Source organism: Gorilla gorilla, chromosome 2 (genome assembly GCF_029281585.2).
Source record: "Gorilla gorilla gorilla isolate KB3781 chromosome 2, NHGRI_mGorGor1-v2.1_pri, whole genome shotgun sequence".
NCBI classification, from domain to species: domain Eukaryota; kingdom Metazoa; phylum Chordata; class Mammalia; order Primates; family Hominidae; genus Gorilla; species Gorilla gorilla.
Genome location: NC_086017.1, coordinates 196,755,001 through 196,773,045, shown reverse-complemented (window position 1 = coordinate 196,773,045; position 18,045 = coordinate 196,755,001). Strand labels below are relative to the sequence as shown.

At 38.7% G+C, this 18,045-nt stretch overlaps 1 protein-coding gene across 11 annotated transcripts in view; it reads left to right on the top strand.

Annotated features, from left to right (window-relative positions):
- The window catches only part of IGF2BP2 (insulin like growth factor 2 mRNA binding protein 2), a 181,136-nt gene that overhangs the window by 139,425 nt on the left and 23,666 nt on the right, over nt 1-18,045 (top strand). For 7 of the 11 annotated variants that reach the window (XR_008678254.2, XM_031009215.3, XM_031009217.3 and 4 more), the window contains 3 exons: nt 9,512-9,634; nt 10,001-10,136; nt 12,734-12,862. Coding sequence is in view for 9 of the 11 variants with exons in the window: in XM_031009215.3 (XP_030865075.1) it covers nt 9,512-9,634; nt 10,001-10,136; nt 12,734-12,862 (388 nt within the window). In the remaining 2 variants the exon portion in view is untranslated. The remainder of the gene's footprint in view (nt 1-9,511; nt 9,635-10,000; nt 10,137-12,733; nt 12,863-18,045) is intronic. The other 4 variants (XR_004069807.3, XM_031009216.3, XM_063704444.1 and 1 more) reach the window with 1 other exon arrangement.

Here is an 18,045-nt window from a genome sequence, read left to right as displayed (position 1 = left end):
TTTCTGGATTCCTTTTTTTTTTTGAGATGGAGTTTCACTCTTGTTGCCCAGGCTGGAGTACAATGGCATGATCTCGGCTCACTGCAACCTCCCTTCTCCCGGGTTCAAGCAATTCTCCTGCCTCAGCCTCCCGAGCAGCTGGGATGACAGGCGCCTGCCACCACATCTGGCTAATTTTTGTAATTTTAGTAGAGACAGGGTTTCACCATGTTGCCCAGGCTGGTCTCGAACTCCTGACCTCAGGTGATCCACCCGCCTTGGCCTCCCAATGTGCTGGGATTACAGGTGTGAGCCACTGCGCCCAGCCACCTTCCTTGATTCTTCAACCTAGGTGCAAACAACTTAATAAAATTCTAAATTAGTCAAAAAGACTAATTTACAACTTGGGCTTTTATGTTTTCATGTAGAGCCAAGATAGAGTTTGAATATCTTAGGAAAAAAAATTTTTCAGTGCCTACACTGTGCTAATCACTGCTGGAGGTTGAGGCTGCAACCATGAGCAGGACTTGGTTCCTACTTTTTTTTTTTTTTCCTTCCCCACATACCATTTTTTCACCCATTGGTTCCTGCTTTGATGGAGCAGTCCAGTGGGAGAGACACTCATTAAACAAATAATGAGTAATTACACCAATAAGTAATTAAGTGCAGCTATAAGAAATGCTACAGTGAGGCTGGATGTGGTGGCTCACGCCTGTAATCCCAGCACTTTGGGAGGCTGAAGCAGGCGGATCACTTGAGGCCAGGAGTTTGAGACCAGCCTGTCCAACATATAGTGAAACCCTGTCTCTACTAAAAATACAAAAATTAGCTGGGTATGGTGGCACATGCCTGAAGTCCCAGCTACTTGGGAAGCTGAGGCAGGGGAATCTCTTGAACCTGGGAGGTGGAGGTTGCAGTGAGCCACGATCGCGCCACTGCACTCCAGCCTGGGCGACAGAGCGAGACTCCATTTCAAAACAAGAAAAGAAAAAAAAAATTCTACAGTGGAAAAATGTAGTATCCAACGATGACGTGTAACTGAAGGTCCTAATGAGGGTTTTAGGGGGACAAAGATTTGGGGGTTTCAGAGAATGCCTCCCTGTGTAGGTGACAGAGCCCTGAAGGGACTGAATAAGAGGTAGAAGATGTAGGAGAACAGAGATCCTAAACTTTCTTTTTGTTCATTTACCAAATATTTATTGAGCAGTCACTATGTGCCAGACACTATTCTATGTGCCAGGAACTCAGCAGTGAACAAAGCTGACAAAAATGCCCACCCTCTGAAAGTTACATTCTAATGCAGCTTCTTCAAGCACCGTCTTTATTTTGAGGCAGTAGTAATGCATCTGTTAGATGCTTTTGGTCTTCAAGCAACAAAAAATACAAGTGGTATAACCAATAAGAAAAGGATGTCATGTCACATAACAAGAAGTCCTAAGGCACACAGCTCCAAGGTCAGTTGAATCATGGGCCCAGAGACCCAGAACATTTTTCTGCTCTACATTCCTCAACATGTCTCACGTTCCCTTGGTTATAACAGGATGGCTATAGTGATTTCAGATGTGCATTTCCACAAAAAAGTTACAAATTGAGGGAGAGGGCATCCCTTCCTTGTGTCCTTTTTTCAGAAAACTTCTTTAAAAGTTGTGGTTAAACAACCATAACATAAAATTTACCGTCTTGGCTGGGCATGGTGTCTCAAGCCTGTAATCCCAGCACTTTGGGAGGCTGAGGCAAGGTGGATCACTTGAGTCAGGAGTTTGAGATCAACCTGGCCAACATGGTGAAACCTCGTCTCTACTAAAAATACAAAAATTAGCCAGGTGTGGGGGTGGACACCTATAGTCCCAGCTACTTGGGAGGCTGAGGCATGAGAACCGCTTGAACCCAGGAGGCGGAGGTTTCAGGGAGCCAAGAGTGCACCACTGCACTCCAGCCTGGGTGACAGAGCAAGACTCCATCTCAGAAAAAAAAAAAAAAATTATTAATCATTTTTAAGTGTACTTTTCAGTAGTCTTAAGTATATTCACATTGCTGTGAAACAGATCTCCAGAACCTTTTCATCTTGTAAATCTGGAACTCTGTACCTATTAAACAACTCTCTTTTCCCTCTCCCATCAGCCTCTGGTAATCACCACTTCTTTCTATGAATTTGACTACTCTAGATACCTCATGTAGGTAGAATCATATACTATTATTCTTTTGTGACTGGCTTATTTTACTTTGCATAGCGTCCTCAAGGTTCATGTTATAGCATGTAACAGGCTTTCCTTCCTTTTTATGGCCAAATAACATTCCAGTGTATGTATATAGCACATTTTGTTTATATGTTCATCTGGTGATGGACATTTTGAGGTCTTCTGCTTCTTGGCTATTGTGAATAATGCTGCTATGAACATGGGTTTTCAAATAGCTCTTCAAGACCCTCTTTTCAATTCTTGTGGATATGTGCCAAGAAGTGAGATTGCTGGGTCATATGGTAGTTCTACTCTTAATTTTTGGGGGAGCCTTCGTACTTTTTCCCATAGCAGTTGCTCCATTTTCCAACCCCACCAACAGTGCACAGGGGTTTCAGTTTCTCCACATTCTCTCCAACACATGTTATTTTCTGTTATTTCGATAACAGCTATCTTAATAGGTATGAGGTGACAGCTCATTGTGGTCTTGATTTGTATTTCTCTGATGATTAGCGATTGGTGGTATTGAGCATCTTTTTATATACTTATTGGCCATTTGTATATCATCTTTAGAGAAATGTCTGTTCAAATCCTTTGTTCATTCTCTAATTGAGATATTTGATTCTTTCATTATAGGAGTTGCAGGAGTCCTTTATATATTCTTGATCATTAACTGTTTATTAGTCCAGTTGGTGCTACTGTAACAGAATACTAAAGACCGGATAATTTATAAGGAACAAAAGTTTATTTGGCTCACAGTTCTGGGAAGTCCAAGAGCGTGATGTCAGCATCTGGTGAGGGTTATCCTATGGTGGAAGGCCTGAGGCAGAAGCAAGTGCAAGAGACAGAGAGAAGAAATAGGTCCAAACTCACCCTCAACCCACTAATTCACTCTGTGATAACTGCATTAATCCGTTCATGAAGGCACTCATCACCTCCTAAAAGTCCTATCTTTCAACACTGTTACAGTGGCAGTTAAATTTCAACATGAGTCTTGAGGGGAATTTGAAACCATAGCAAACCCCTTATCAAATAAATAATTGGTGAATATTTCTCCCATCCCATGGGTTGACCTTTCAGTCTGTTGATTATATCCTTTGATGCACAAAAGTTTTTAAGTTGATGTAATCCCACTGGTCTAATTTTGCTTTTGTTGCCTATGCTTTTGGTATCATGGTGAAAACAAGAAGTCTTTGCCATGTCCAATATCATAAAGCTTTCTCTTGTGTTTTAGGAGTTTGATAGTTTTAGGTCTGTTTAGGTCCTTAACCTATTTTGAGTTAATTTTTGTATATGGTGTAAAATGATGGTTCGACTTCATTCTTCTACGTGTGTGTCCAGTTTCCCCAGCACCATCTGCTGAATAGACTGCTCTTTCCCCATCTAGTGGTCTCAGCACCTTATCAAAAATCATCGGAGACTATACGCAGGATTTATTTCTGGGCTCTATTCTATTTCATTGGTCTATTTATCTGTTCTTATGCCAGTACTACACTGTTTTGATTATGTAGCTTTGTAATATATTTTGAAAGCAGGAAGTCTGAGCCCTTCAACTTCCTTATTTTTTGAAATCGTTTTGGCTATTCAAGGTCCCTTGAGATTCCATATGAATTTTTCTGTTTCTGCAAACAATGCCCACTGTGATTTTGATAGAGCTCATATTGAATCTGTAGATCACTTTCGGTAGTATAAACGTCTTCACAATATTAAATATTCCAATCCATGAACACAGGATGTCTTTCCATTTATTTGTTCCTTTAAATTTCTTTCAGGAACCTTTTGTGGTTTTCAGTGTACAAGTCTTTTACCTCCTTGGTTAGGTTTATTCTTAAGTATTCTATACTTTTTGATGCTATTGTAAGTGGCAATGTTTTCTTAACTTCCTTTTCAGATTGTTTATTGTTGTGTATAGAAATGTAAATGATTTTTGCATGTTGATTGATTTTTGTATCCTGCAATTTTGCTGAATTTATTCTAACCTTTTTTGTAGAATCTTTAAGGCTTTCTACATATAAAATCATGTCATCTGTGAATAGAGATCATTTTATGTCTTTCTTTCCAATTCGAATGCCTTTTATTTCTTTTTTGTACCTAATTGCTCTGTCTAGGACTTCCAGTACTATGTTGAATAGAAATGGGCAGGAGTGGGCATCCTTGCCTTGTTCCTGGTCTTAGAGGAAAAGCCTTGCGTTCAGTCTTTCATCGTTGAGTGTGATGTTAGCTGTGGGCTTTTCATAAATGGTCTTATGTTGAAGTAATTTCCTTTTATTCCTAATTTTGTTGGGTGTTTTTTATCATGAAAGGGTGTTAAGTTTGTCAAATGCTTTTTCTAATGACATGATCATGTGGTTCTCCCCCCCTTCTTTCTGTTAATGTGATTTATTATATTGATTGATTTTTTAAAAAATGTTTATAGTAATGGGGTCTCACTACATTTCCCAGCTTGGTCTTGAACCCCTGGCCTCAAGCAATCCTCTTTCCTCAGCCTCCCAAAGTGATGGGATTACAGGCATAAGCCACTGCGCCCAGCTCCCCATTAATTGTATGCTGAACAAACCTTCCATTCCAGGAACAAATCCCACTTGGTCGTGGCTTATAATCCTTTTCATATGCTGAATTTGATTTGCTAGTATTTTGTTGAGGATTTTTGCATCAATATTCATCGGAGATAATGGTCTGAAGTTTTCTTTTTTTGTGGTGTCTTTGTCTGGCTTTGGAATCAGGGTAAAGCTGGCCTCATGGAATGAGCTTGGAAATGTTCCCTCCTCTTCATTTTTTTGGAAGAGTTTCAGGAGGATTGGCGATAATTCTTCTTTAAATGTTTGGTAGCATTCTCCGATGAAGCCATCTGGTCCTGGGCTTTTCTGTGTTGGGAGGTTTTTGATTACTGATTCAATCTCTCTCATTATTGGTCTGATCAGACTTTCCATTTATTCATGATTCAATCTTGGTAGGTTGTGTGTTTCCTCTAGAAATTGGTCCATTTCTTCTAGGTTATTCAATTTGTAGGCATACAATTCTTCATAATATTCTCTTATAATCCTTTTTATCTCTGTCGTATTGGTAGTAATGTTCCCTCTTTCATTTCTGATTGTAGTTATTGAATGTTCTTTTTTTTTTCTTAATCTAGCTAAGGATTTGTCAGTTTGGTTGATCTTTTCAAAGAACCAACTCTTAGTTTTGTTGGTTGTATTTGTTTATCTCTGCTCTGATTTTTATTATTGCCATTTTTATGCTGGTTTTGGGTTTAGTTCTTTTCAAGTTGAAATAAAAGGATGGGGCCGGGTTCGGTGGCTCATGCCTGTAAATCCCAACACTTTGGGAGGCTGAGGTGGGCAGATCACAAGGTCAGGAGTTGAAGACCAGCCTGGCCAACATGGTGAAACCTCCTCTCTACTAAAAATACAAAATTAGCCGGGTGTGGTGGCACACACCTGTAATCCCAGCTACTCAGGAGGCTAAGGCAGGAGAATCACTTTAGCCTGGGAGGTGGAGGTTACAGTGAGCTGAGATCATGCCATTGCACTCCAGCCTGGGCAAAAAGAGTGAAACTCCATCTCAAAAAAAGAAAGAAAATGAAAAAACGTTAAAATAAAACATAAAATAAAAGAATGATAGACAGCAACACAAAGCCATATGAAAATATATAGTTATCTGGTAAGGGTAAATATTAACAAATATAGTAACCTGTACTGTAGTAATTTTGGTACATAGAATTTAAATGACAAAAACTTTTTTTAACTATAAATTGTGTTAATGGGTATAAAAACATATGAAGATGTTAATTTGTGATATTTGGGGATGGGGTAAAAAAGTAGAGTTTTTTATGCAATTGAAGTGAAGTTGTTATCAGTTCAAAATAGGATGCCATGACTTTAAGATGTTTTTATGTAATTGCAATAGTATCCACCAAGAAAAAATCTATGAGAACACACAAAAGAAAATCAAAGCACATCACTATAATAAAAATCAACAAAACATAAAGGAAGACAGGAAGAAAGGAAAGAAGGGACAAAAAAGCTACTAGACATACAGAAAACAATGAAAATGACAAAAGTAAGTCCTTCCCTATCAGTAATTACTTTTAAGTGCAAATGAATTAAACTCCCCATTCTTGGCTAAATGGATTAAAAACAGGATCTAACTGTGTGTGGCCTACAAGAGACTCCTTTTAGATATAAGGACACATATAGGCTGAAAGTAAAAAGATGGAAAAAGATACTCCATGCAAATGGTAACCACAAGAGAGGAGGAGTAGCTATACTATTATCAGATGAATAGACTAAAAACAAAACTGTTACGAGAGACAAAGAGGGACGTTATACAATGTTAAAGGAACAATTCACCAAGGAGATACAACAATTATAAATATGTACACACCAAACCTCAGAGTTCTAAATATATGAAGTCAACTTTGAAAGAGCTGAAGGGAGAAATAATTAGCGACATGATAACAGTAGGAAACTTAAGTGCCCTACTTTCAATAATGGATAAAACTACTAGACAGAAGAACAATAAGGAAATAGAACTGGAACAACACTATAGACCAACAGACATACAAGAACATTCCACCCAACAATGGCAGAATATACGTTCTTCTCAAATGCATGTGGAACTCTCCAGGAGAGAGAACATACAAAACAAATCTTAAGAAATTCAAGAAGATTGAAGTCATACTACAAAGTATCTTTTCTGATCACAATGGAATGAAACCAGAAATCAACAGCACAAGGAAAATTAAGAGAATTCAGCATTTTTTGTAGAGCTTGTCAAGTGGTAATAAAGTCCCTCAGTTTTTATTTATCTGGGAATCTTAATTTCTCCTTTGTTTTTGAAGGACAGTTTTACCACACATGGTGTCCTTGGTTGGCAGTTTCTTTCAGCACTTCAGATATATCATCCCACTCCCTTCTGGCCTGCAAAGTTTCTGCTAAGAAATCTGCAGATAGTGTTACGGAAGCTCCTTTGTATGTCACAATTGCTTTTCTCTTGCCACTTTGAAGATACTCTATCTTTGACTTTAGACAGTTTGATTATAATGTGTGTCAGTGTGGTTTTCTGTGGATTTGTCCCAGTTGGAGTTCTTTAAATTTTTTGATTTGTATGTACATTTTGTTCCTCATATTTGGGAAGCTTTCAGCCATTACTTCTTCAAATAAAGCTCTATGCCCCTTTGTTCCCTCTTCTCTTTCTGGGATTCCCATTATGCTTATATTGATCTACTTGGCATGTCTCATAGATCCCTAGGCTCTCTTCACTGTGTTTATTTATTTTAATCCTCTAACTTGAAGATTTCAAATGATCTACGTTCAAATTTGCTGGTCCTTTCCTCTGTCTGGTCAAATCTGCTGTTGAACTCCTTTAACAAATTTTTCTGTTCAATTGTATTTTTCAGCTCCAGAATTTGTTAGGTTCTTTCTTATAGTTTCTCTTTGTTGATATTCTCATTTTGCTCATGCATAATTTTTCCGACTTTATTTAGTTGTCTATCTGTGTTCTTGTTTAGTTCATTGAGCATCTTTACAATTATTTTTAATTACTGGTCAGGGAGCATGTAGATCTGTGTTCTTTAGAGTCAGTATTTGGAGTTTTATTTTGGTCCCTTGATTGGGTCATGCTTCTCTGTTTCTTTGTATGCCTAGTAAGTTTTTTTGTTGGGATTTGGGCATTTGAAAAAACAACCACCTCTCACAGTCTCTGTGTACTGGCTTTGGGCAGTGGAAGACCTGAAATCAGCCTAACTAGAGGTTCTAGGACCTCTCAAACCTTTTCTAATCTCTTGATCCCTCTGGTGTCTGACTGTAGAACTGCAGTTCTTAAATGCTGCTTGCCTCTGTTTTCAGCAGCTTCTGAACTCTGATGCTGATCCTTCAGTGCTCTGAGTCAGTGACACAAAAACCAGTTTTTCTGGCACCTTCCAGACAAGCCAAAATGTTGTATGCATAATCCAGTCTTTGTTTCTGTCCCAAAGGAGGAGCCCAGCCTTTAGGGTTTCCTCCCCTTTGCTCTTCAGTATGCCATGTAGGGGGTGGGGCCTTGAAAACACTGAATGTTCTCACCTTTTTTACTGGATATATATACATATCTCCATATATATATATATGTGTATATATATATATATGTATCCATATATATATGTATCCATATATATATCTTCATATATATATATCTTCATATATATATATCTCTCTCTCTCTCCAGTAAATATATATCTCCATATATATATATCTCCAGTAAATATATATACACATCTCCATATATATATATATATATATATATATCCAGTAAATATATATATCTCCAGTAAATATATATATATATGTATCTCCGGTAAATATATATCTCCATATGTATATCTCCAGTAAATATATATCTCCAGTAAATATATATATATTTCCAGTAAATATATATCTCCAGTAAATATATATATATTTCCAGTAAATATATATCTCCATATATATATATCTCCAGTAAATATATATATACATCTCCATATATATATATCTCCAGTAAATATATATATATACATCACCATATATATATATATATATCCAGTAAATATATATATATATATAGTTGTTGTTGTTTTTAGACAGGGTCTTGCTCTGTAGCCCAGGCTGGAGTGCAGAAGTGTGTGATCATGGTTCACTGTAGCTTTGGCCTCCCTGGCTCAAGCAATCCCACCTCAGCTTCCCAAGTAGCTAGGACTACAGGTACGCACCACTGCCTGGCTAATTTTGTGTTTTTAGTAAGGACGGTGTTTCACTATGTTGCCGAGGCTGGTCTTGAACTCTCGGGCTTAGGCAATTGCCCACCTTGGCCTCCCAAAGTGCTGAAATTACAGGCGTGAACCTCGGCGCCCGGCCTGGAATTCCTCCTTAGTTTACAGCGGACTTCATATTATAGCTTCTCAGCTGATCTTTAGAGTTCTCACAGAGGTATTCTGGTCTATCTCTTGTTAATTTGAGGTGTCTGTGAGGGGGAAAGAGACCTGTGGCTTCCTAGTCTGCCATCTTGCTAACGTCACTCTCCGTTGTACCTTTTTTTAAGAGCAAGGAGAACATTCTTCACCCAATAGAGTTCTTGTAATACCCTCATTGGCCAGATCAGCCTCATGGATCCACTTCCAACCAGCTACTACGAGGGAGTAGAATTACCATGGTTTGGCTTATGTTAATCAAAATTCATGAACTGGGGTTGGTGAGGGACCTGACCTCTCCCAGATCCCATCGTCACTTGGTACCTGAACAAAATGAAAATGACTTCCATTTGTAAGAAAAAAGCAAGGTAATGGTTTTTGGGAGACAACCATTATACGTATCTGAAGTATTAACTTGCTGCTTGTCTCTTTTTAGAGCCGAAGAGATTCCTCTGAAAATCTTGGCACACAATGGCTTGGTTGGAAGACTGATTGGAAAAGAAGGCAGAAATTTGAAGAAAATTGAACATGAAACAGGGACCAAGATAACAATCTCATCGTAAGCCACTTACTCAGATTACTCATGCCCAATAATGGAACACCTGAGCATTTCGATACGTCTAGTTCATTCATCTACTTTTCCCTAAAATGGGAATATAATCATAAGTGATGCAATTATTTCCATCATCTTTTAAAAAAAATACATAAATACTTACCAGGTAGACATTTTTCACTATGGATGTGATCTAAATCACTAGTAAGATTTGAAATAAGATGGCAGGGATTCTCCACCACAGTGTGTTGGGAGGGAATTGAGTCTTCTCCCTCTCCGCCAAAACTTGTTTGTGATTTTGTTTTTTTTTTTTGGGGGGCATTTTATTTTTCCCGTTGAAAACAAAATTTCTCTTTTCTTCTCATGGGTCAGTTTGCAGGATTTGAGCATATACAACCCGGAAAGAACCATCACTGTGAAGGGCACAGTTGAGGCCTGTGCCAGTGCTGAGATAGAGATTATGAAGAAGCTGCGTGAGGCCTTTGAAAATGATATGCTGGCTGTTAATGTAAGTCCCTAATGCTTTCTTCTCCGCTGGTTTTCACAAGGGTAAAAATACTTGTCATTCAGCTAATGAGGAAGTGCCTTAGGATAGGTATGCAGAGTTTTTCCTGACTTCCTAGGATAAAGGCATTAAAATAATCAGGAAACCAACTAGTAAATTATGATAAGTGCGCTGGACAACATCACGTGAAGACATTAAAATTATAACTTTGAAGACTGAAATAAGGAAAAGCTTATGATATAATGTTTATTAAGAAAAGCAAGAGTAACTGGGTGTGGTGGCATGCATCTATAGTCCCAGCTACTCAAGAGGCTGAGGCAGGAGGAGCACTTGAGCCCAGGGGGTTGAGACTACAGTGAGCTGGCATTACACCACCGCACTCCAGCCTGGGCAACAGAGTGAGACCCCATCTCTAAATAAGAAAAGCAAGATATAAAAGTATATAAGTAAATTTACAATTATGTAAAACAACATGGATCAGAATGACTAGAAGGCTACATACAAAAATGAAAATAGCTGGCACATTAGAAAAGTGGGATTTTTTCCATGTATATAGCCTTCTGAACCTTAATTCAGAAGTAATATTGTCCTGTTACTTTTTAAATTTTAAAAATGCATGCTTTAAAGTTAAATTCTGATTTTCCTCCCTTGCTTGCTGATCTGCAGTTTTAGATTGCCTGATAAATGTTGTCAGCCAGTTGAGCCTTTACTGTATATTTGTAGCAGACTCATTAGGTTTGTCCTTCCTGTGATTGCTACCTAATTTTTACTCTTAATGGGGAGACACTGATCCGGCATTCAAAAAACAAACAAACAAACAAAAACCTTTAAAATAATTGGCCATCAGCAAAAGTCCAGCTCAGCTCAGAGGAGTAAATTTTTTTCAGTTTTTAATTAGATTTTTCAGATGTATACAAAAGTGAATAGGATGCTCCAATAAGCCCTCATATACCCATAATCCACCTTTTGCAGTTATCAACTCACCACCTGTTTTGTTTCCTCTAAACCCTCATCCATATCCACTTTCCATACCTGTTGGATGACCTTGAAGCAAATCTCAGACCTGATAATATTTCTTAGAGAAATAAATGTCGACAAAGCACTCTGTAGATTAAACCCAGGTCCCTCACTGCAGCACTTTCTGTTGTACCCTCTATACTCCAGGCGGTAATCTGTCCCCACCTCACCCAGACCCCCACCTTAGCAGCCCACGTCACATGACAATTATGAGGTGTGATGAGAAGAGCTAGAGCAGGAGACTGCAGTGGGGTCTTCTCCCCATGTTTGGATATATTTGTGGAAGTATCATCTGACAATCTCATTTTCTTCCTGTGGGTTCTTGACATCCTATGGTAAACATCTCTTTCTGTGAACACCTGGAAAAGCTACAGAAGGGCCTGAGTGATTCATACATCTTCACCTGAGCTTACCACTTAGGTTCATTCATGTCTGTGCCAAAGTCACGCACTGGTAGGTGAATAACAAAATTACTACATCTTACAGACAAAATGAGGTAAAGATGAAGGATACGAGCACTGCTATTCCAAAAGTTCTAAAAAAAAAGAAAAAGGCAAGTTACAGTGTGAATGTAGACGAAGATTAGAAAATGTTAGGAAATTGCTTCATGTTCAGGGAGACAAAGATGGAAGCAGGTTGGACACGGCCTGGAATGGGTGACCACGTTCCTCTGCCTCTGAAGAGCTGTGTGGCTAAACCCACCCCCAGTCTGTGTGACCATCCCCACATAGAAATGTAAGATAAGCAAGCAAGCAAGATGATCACAAAGCCGACAACTAAATAGTAAAGAGACAAAGTTGTAAACCATCCCAAACCTGGCTAACGGAGTTTACGTATGTGGGAATTTACATCATGTGAAGAATCTGATCTCTCCATGGATAGAGTTGAAAAACACTGTTAATCCAATTTGTTTTAAACAGTCATTCAACAAATATTTATTGAGTACTTACTATATACCAGGCACTGAGAACACGACACTAAGTAAGACATTCTCTGTTTGCAAGGAAATTCTGGTCTGAAAGGGGAAGAGGTAACTGAACAGGCTATTCACATACCATGTAATGAGTGCTGTCTTAGGGAAACAGGAATGCTGGAGAGCACAGACAGGCATTCGAGCTGATCTTTGGGATGAAAGAAAGCTTCCTGCATGAGGGGTCATCTATGCTCAGGTGAAACCCACAGGTCAGTAGGACTTAGCCAGGTGAGAAGAGAGAAAAGCACTTCCTTGCCTAGGAAATAAATAGCATGTGAAGGGGCTCAGAGGTATTTAGGAAACAGGACTGGCCAGGTTGGAGATGAAGGGTTAGCAGGAGTGAGGCTGGCAAGGTGGCTGCCATCCCCAGGAAGAGCCTCATTTTCCATGATAAGATATGTAGACATGCCCAAGTGTGGCAGAGAAGCCTTGAAGGAACACCATGGTCAGGTTAAGATGTGGCACCCACCTCTGATACAGGGTAGGAAGAGCCTGGGCAGAGCTGATTAGGAGACGCTGGTGCCATTAAGACAAGAGAGGGAGGTTGACCCAGGCGTGCGGGCCTCTCTGGTCTCCTCCCTTCATCTTTTTTCTCCATTTCTATTCCCAGCAACAAGCCAATCTGATCCCAGGGTTGAACCTCAGCGCACTTGGCATCTTTTCAACAGGACTGTCCGTGCTATCTCCACCAGCAGGGCCCCGCGGAGCTCCCCCCGCTGCCCCCTACCACCCCTTCACTGTAAGTAGCTCAGCTTGTGGAGGTTTGCTTATGCGCTGGGCACCTCCAGGCAGCGGCATGCCTCTGCTGTGTGGAATCAGAACGGAAGCTTTCATTTAAAGGCCATGCTCGAGTAGAGATGAATCCAATGTAGGTTGAACTCAACATTTCTTAGGACTTCTTCCTAATGGGCAACTTAATATTAAACCAATCCTCTAAACACGTGTTCTTAAATATAGTATGTCATAACTAGCAAAGAAAGAAACTCATAGCAAATTCATCAACTAGAAGCTAATTTATTATGGAAAAGAACTTGTTAGCTCAAATAAGAACATTTCATGAGTGATGGTAATTTATTAAAATATATAGGGTACCTGGATGATTCTTGAAGAGAGAGAGATATCTACATAATACATGTGCAGTTTCTACCTGTGTTTACAAGTCAAATGTATTATGTCTTATTAATAGGCAATTTTTAAAAGAAAATATTACATACATTGTTTATATCTAAACACTTAGCACAATGCCTGGTATTTAGTAAGTTCTCAATAAGTATTTGTTCACAACAGAAGAAGAAATGTGAATTTTGTGAGTGTTTTACTTATTGCTTTCATTCACAAGCATTATTCAAGATCAATACATTACCAAATTGGGGGCTCAGGATACTTGACAGCTTTTTTTCATTCCTAATTTTTCTCTACGCAGACTGCTTATTTTTAAAAGCAAACTTTCTTTCCCCCGATGTTTATGCTGTTTAAATGGGAAGAATCGGGTGGGTGAACATTGCCTCAGCCATTCTGTTCTTTTGAGAAGTGCTTTCTGGGGTAGGCTTCACATTGTGTGAATTCCCAGTAGCTTTTTGGGTTATCTGTAGAGAGACAGGATGAATCCCCTGTGCCATCCTGCCAACAAAATGCAGACACAAACTGGCACCCACATGCTGAGTCACATATATGCACACATTCTGCATTCTTGCTTATATATGGCTCTTCTGAGTCTTTTCTTTTTCTTTTTCTTTTTCTTTTTTTTTCTTTTTTTTTTGAGATGGAGTCTTGCTCTGTCGCCAGGCTGGAGTGCAGTGGCACGATCTTGTCTCACTGCAACCTCCACCTTCTGGGTTCGAGCTATTCTCGTGCCTCAGCATCCCAAGTAGCTGGGATTACAGGCATGCATCACCACATCCAGCTAATTTTAGTAGAGAAGGGGTTTCACCATGTTGGCCAGGATGGTCTCCATCTCCTGACCTCGTGATCTGCCTGCCTCGGCCTCCCAAAGTGCTGGGATTATAGGCAGGAGCCACCACGCCCAGCCCCCTGAGTCATTTCTAAATCTCTTCATACCACCTCTTTAGTTATATCATTTCCCCTTAAACTGAAGGAGGGGACTGACACTGAGCCTTGTGTGTTGAGTAGCCTGAAGATGCAGTACGAGGTATTGTGGCAGCTGTCAGTCACGTGGCTGCACCAAGCAGTAAGAATAGCTTGAGAGTTTCACATCTCTGTATTTTTGCTGTCAGATCTGAGAATGGCCCAATGAGGTACAACCAAGTGGCATTGAGGCACATCATCATTTCTTGGGAGAGAGGCTGTACATACAGCCCCACAGAAGATAACCTCAAACGTCAGGCTACCCTCTTAGTATAGGTAATATAAGTGGGGAGAGAAAAAGGGCATAATAAATTAGACCAATTCTAAAATTGGTAATCTAGGCCGGGCATGATGGCTCACGCCTGTAATCCCAGCACTTTGGGAGGCTGAAGCAGGCGGATCTCCTGAGGTCAGGAGTTCAAGACCGACCTAGCCAGCATGGTGAAACTCCGTCTCTACTAAAACTACAAGAATTAGCCAGGTGTGGTGGTGCATGCCTGTAATCCCAGCTACTTGGGAGGCTGAGGCAAGGAGAATCACTTGAACCCCGGAGGCGGAGGTTACGGTGAGCTGAGATCATGGCACTGCACTCCAGCCTGGGCAACAGAGTGAGACTTTGTCTCAAAATAAATAAATAAATAAATAAATAAATTGGTAATCTCAAATATAGGAGTCAGCATGCTACAACCTGAGGGCCAAATCTAGCTCACCATTTATTTTCATCAGTAAAGTTTTTTAGGGGACACAGCCACGGCTGTTTATATACATATTATCTATTCCTGCTTTCCCCCTGTAGTGGCAGAGCTGAGTAGATACATACAGATCACATGAGCCACAAAGCCTAAAATATTTATGATTCGCTCCTTTGCAGAAAATGTTTGCTGACCCCTGAACTAAATTTAACAAGGAGAGAATTTTTCTTTTAATAGCAGAATATTTTCTAAACTTGAAAATAGGTTTTGCTAGTTGGAAATCTTCCTTTATATCTCAGATTTTTACTAAAATAGTAGAATAACCATTTTGCTAAAATATGTGTTTCCTGTTATTTGTAAAATAGGTTTTAAATAAAAAATTGTTAAACTAAAAACAAAACAAAAACAACCAGGTAATTCTGATCTTGATTCCATGGGTCAGTATTAGAGTAGCTTCTAATCCAGTACACTGACTGACTGAGACATGATGGCTTCTGCAGACATCTCCTTCATGCAGCTGCAGAAGTGCAGGTCCAATGGCATGGAGGCGGCCCTCACTGCCCACCTGTGCAGGACCTAGGCTATTCCTGGAGTGATACCTGGAGAGTCCACACCGCAGACCTGTGGGCTTCCCTGGTGGGCCCAGGACTCCTGAGAACAGCAGCATAGGGTGGTGGAGACACTTTAAATACTTAAAGTATTGTTTTCCTGTCACATAGGCATTCAAATTTCAAGGAACTAAGATATTTCTTGGTTGCTTTTGTATATCACAAAGCTCTGATGCTTTTGCTTTTGGCATCCAAAGGTCAGGGAGTCTGTGTCCCTCCTTATAACTGGCTCATCCACACCTAGGTTGGTTTCCGAACTCTGGAATTTTTAATGCATATGTGTGTGTAGGAAAACTTTACCACTTTTTTTTTTTTTTTTTTTTTACTGTTTTTCTGGTTATAATAGTAATATGTGCATAGCGTTTAAGAAGCAGGGAGTATATACTTTTGAATTTCCCAAAAAACACATTTCTCTGATCCTAAAAAAGAAGCAGCAAATAATACAAAAATGCAGAATGTGCAAGTTTTTTCTTAACCTAGATATAACCAGTGTTTCTTTGTAGGTATGTGCATGTGTGTGTGTGTGTGTATATTTGTATATGATTTATATTTTTCCCCCAAATTTTCACTCTGGAATGGAAATCCTTGTGTGTATACATCTTGATTCATTTATCCAATTATTTCCTCAGAATAATTTCCTGGAAGTAGAATCAAAGAATCTGTACATTTTCTATGCTGATACATAGTATATAATTTTGATACAAAAAAAGGTATATTACTTTTCATTCCCATCAAGAGTGTGTGTAACGGAGCAGGATTTTTTCTTCCATACCACCACTACCAATTCCTCGCAGTCTGATGTTTTAAAATATGTGCTTTTTTAAATTATATGACTAAACAATTTCGTATTAGCCATTTTTGTTCTCTCTGATAAGTTGCTTTCTGTATTTTTGGCCCCTCAGTCTATAGCTTAGGTTCTAGAGCAGACTGCGTGCATTTGAATTTCTACACTGTCACTTGCAATTTTTAACTTTGAGCAAGTGACTTAAGCTCTTCAGGTCTGGGAGTAATAATAGTACCTACATTAGGGGATTGTTATAACGGTAATTAAGTTAAAACCTACACACAGTAACTGCTATGTAAATCATAGCTGCTGTTATCATCTTTTTATTTCATCTTTTTCTTAATGATTTGTCATAGCTAATTACATATTAAGGCTGCTAACCACTTGTCATGTTGTAAATATTTTCAACAAATATTCTCTTTGCTTTATTTGTGGTGTCTTATGTCATAAATAATTATATGTATATAATTATATATATGTTCATTTATAGTGAACAGTAGTTCATAGTTCAACTTAAAATGCCAACTTTGTCATACATGGAATTCCCACTTAACTATATATGTAGTTCACTATATATATATATCTCTCGAACAAATGAACTTTTGTTTGAAGTTAAATGTAAACATTTCCCTTCAGCCTTTCTTCTTTTATCCAAATTTCACCCAATACCCCCGCCCTAGAAGTGTAGTAGTTATGTTTACACATTAAAAAAAGTTTTCTCGGCATATATACAATCATATTATTCAAAAATACAAATGAAATTATGCTGTACACAGTGAATTACAAATTTTGTTTTTACTTATTATGGGCATCTTTCCATAACTAGACCTAGTTTGATTTAATGGCTGCATAATATTCCATTAAATGAGTTTATCATAATTTTTGTAACCATCACACTAGTTGTATGCATTTGGGTTGATTCCAAGTTTTTTGTATTATAGACAATGTCAAAATGAATATCTTTACAGGCATATCTTGAAGATATTGTGGATTATATTCCAGACCTCCATAGTAAAGTGAATAACATGATAAAACAAGTTACACTTTTTTTCTGTTTCCCAGTGCATATAAAAGCTGTGTTTACACTATACTGTAGTCTGAGTGTGCAATAGCATTATGTCTGAGAAAACAATATCCATGCCTTAATTTTAAAATATTTTATTGCTAAAAAATACACAGAAACACAAAGTAAGCACGTGCATTTGGACAAATGATACCAGTAGACTTGTGTGACATAGGGTTGCCACAAGCCTTCCAGTTTGTAAAAAACACGATTATCTGCAAAGTTCAGTAAAGCCAAATGCAATAAAATGAGGTGTGCCTCTACATAAATCTTTGCACAAGTGTTTGAGTATATCTGTAAGTAAATTCTCTAAGACTGGAATTATTATGTCAAAGGGTATATGCATTTTAAATATTCACAGATTTCTCTCCACCAGAATTCATGCAGAAAACTTAAAAATTAAGGTAGTTAAATAATTGATATTTTCCTTTTGAGTTTCTGACCTTTGACGTCATGCTAAGGAAAAAAGCCTTCTTCCATCCAAGACTGTAAAAATAAAATATCCTCCCATATTTTCTTTTTCTTTGTTTAAGAGACCGTGCTGTGTTGCCCAGGCTGGAGTGCAGTAGCTGTTCACAGGCACAATTATAGCACACTACAGCCTCAAATTCCTGGGCTCAAGCAATCCTCCCACCTTAGCCTCGTCAATAGCTGGGACTATAAGCACTTGCTACCGCACCTGGCCCGTGT